General features: G+C 31.9%; 1 protein-coding gene across 6 annotated transcripts in view; it reads right to left on the bottom strand.

The window, feature by feature from the left end:
* The window catches only part of LOC106875755 (cytosolic 5'-nucleotidase 3A), a 58,517-nt gene continuing 55,803 nt past the window's right edge, over window positions 1-2,714 (bottom strand). For all 6 annotated transcript variants that reach the window (XM_052978426.1, XM_052978425.1, XM_052978423.1 and 3 more), the window contains 2 exons: window positions 2,291-2,485; window positions 1-185 (listed from right to left, as the gene is read on the bottom strand). In XM_052978426.1, coding sequence (XP_052834386.1) covers window positions 72-185; window positions 2,291-2,485 — 309 coding nt within the window. In that variant the 3' untranslated portion in view covers window positions 1-71. The remainder of the gene's footprint in view (window positions 186-2,290; window positions 2,486-2,714) is intronic.

Consider the following 2,714-nt stretch of genomic DNA (forward strand, 5'->3'; position numbering starts at 1 on the left):
TGATTTTAAAATTATTTAATTAAAGGTTTCAAATAATTTTCTAATGAACGTTAAAGAAACTTTGTTAAGGTTCAGACTTTATTATCGGTCATTCTTTTCATTAATGCATTCATTAGGTCCACATTTTCGGTTTTTACCAAAACAATATCAAATGCATTTTTGTATATCTCCAAACTTTCATCAACCTAGAAAAAAAAAATGAGATAACATCAGAAATAAATATATTTGAGCAAACATAGAATCTGGAAGATTCATTTGGAAAATGAAGTCTTCTATTATCTGTGTTAGCTGATATATATATACATATATATATATATATATATATATATATATATATATATATATATATATATATATATATATATATATATATATATATATATATGAGAGAGAGAGAGAGAGAGACAGAAAGAGCAGCATTAGCACCAAGCAGTAATGAGGAATAAACAAAGTTAAGGTTGGTTTAAATATATTTGTGACATTTTACCAACTTAAGGTAAATTCACTACAGTTGTCATGGGGAAAAATTCTCTCTTATGGTAAAAAGTGTAAAAACACCATATCTGCTCAGTGCTTCATCCCAGCAGGTTCCCAAACATGTTTCTGGCTCTTTAGCCTTCCTCAATGAAAAATAGCGAAAGGAGATAACCCTGAATGGATTCAAAGCTGTAACTTAACATAAAAAAAAGTTAACATCATTGACCAAGTTGTGCTCATGGACAACCTTGTCAGAATAACTGCTTGGCTCTGATGCTGCTATTTTTTGTTCTGACTTTAATTTATCAGCCCCAATGGGATGAAAAGCAAAGTGGACTTCAGCAGGATATGAACTCAAAATGTAAGTATCTTTCTGTATTTTGAGTGCAAAATGCACAATACTGTTTTTTTATGCCAAAGATGCAGAAGTAACATAATAAAATTTATAACACACTAACACTAAGAGAGAACCTTTGTAAAACTGAATTTAACAAAAGCTAAAAGTTTTGGTCTGCTAATAGTTTGGCTCTTAATATAAAGAATTCAATGATGGGAATGTAAAGAGATGTGAGCAAGATGGGATAAGAAACAAAATCAAGACTATTCTTTATTCATTGCGAATATAATGTATTTAGTTACATCCCTTTATGTTCTGAGTTTCAATTCCTGTGTTGGACAAAATGCCTAGTGGCATTTCTTCCAGCATTGTCTGTTCCAATTCCTCCACTGCCAATTTTGCTTTCCATTGGTGAGCTGGCCAAACCATTACCACACTGAACAAAATGCCCAGTAGTGTTCCTTTCAGCTCCTTATCTTCTAAGCTCAATCTTACCTTTCATCCTTTTGGGGTCAATAAAATAAAGTACCAATCAAGCACCGGAGTCAATGTAATTGACTTCTTTGCTCCCTTAAAATTCCTGACCTTGTGCCAAAATTTGAAACCATTATAATAATTATCATAAATTACATAACTAGAGGTTGGCATCAGATTGAGTTCAGGATATAGCTGAAAGATTCCTGAATTCATATTGTCATTGATGCTGTATATAGTGTTTATAACAAAAAAAACCATGATGAGGTACAGACCACTATTTATCATGTGCAATACTGAATAATCTTTTACTTGTTTCAGCCACTAGACTGCAGCCATGCTGGGACACCACCTTCAAAGGTGTAGTCAAAGAAATCAACCTCAGTATATATTTCTAAGTCTGGTACTTATTCTATCAGTCCCTTTCACTAAACTAGTAAGCTATGGGGACATAAACAAACCAACACCAGTTGTCAAGCAGTAGTGGAGGATAAATACATATACACACACATTTTATACATACATACATATATATATATATATATATATAAACAATGGGTTTCCACACAGTTTCTGTCTACTAAATTCCCTCACATGGCATTAGTCAGCCTGGGGATATAGTAGATAACACAAGCCATGCACTGGGACTGAATCTGAAACCACATGGTTGCAAAGCAAGCTCCTCAACCATATGGCCATGCCTGTGCCAATCAGTAATAATAAATGACATTTATAAGGGGTTTGGAGATACAGCCAATATAACTGGTAATTAGTTTATTAGTCAAGGGAAAAGAAACACAAATTTAACCTAAAAGGGTGAGGCATTAAAATTAGATAACAAAATTCATGGTTACTTTCATCCTTGTTTATCACCATCACTATAATCATCATTAGAATAGTCATCTCTTTAAAGCTTATATGAGGAGGAATCTATTACAAAATGTATATACAGTTTAATTAAAAAGAAAAAAAAACAAAGAGGAAAAAGAAAAAAGCTTGTACCCTTTCATTGAGGTAGCCAATTTTAAGAATTGTAGAACTGTCTTTGGCTCCATCTGCTAAGTGCAAGTCACCAACAGAGTCACCTAACAGTATTATGTTTGATCTCTGATTGTTGAAATAGCCAGATTTATGAATAGCACACTTGTTTTTATTGAATGTATGAATGATTTCATCATAAAAACCAACCATTTTATCCTGGAAAAGAAAGAGAAAAAAAATATGTTTCTTTAGTCTGATGTGGATTTTGTACATGAAGACAGACGGACATACATGCATATGTGTATGCATGTATGTATGTATGCATGCATGCATACATGTATACATACATATATACATACATGTATACATATATGCATACATATATATATATACATACATGTATATATACATACATACGTGTGTGTATATATATATATATATATAT

Source organism: Octopus bimaculoides, chromosome 2, assembly GCF_001194135.2.
Source record: "Octopus bimaculoides isolate UCB-OBI-ISO-001 chromosome 2, ASM119413v2, whole genome shotgun sequence".
In the NCBI taxonomy this organism is placed as follows: domain Eukaryota; kingdom Metazoa; phylum Mollusca; class Cephalopoda; order Octopoda; family Octopodidae; genus Octopus; species Octopus bimaculoides.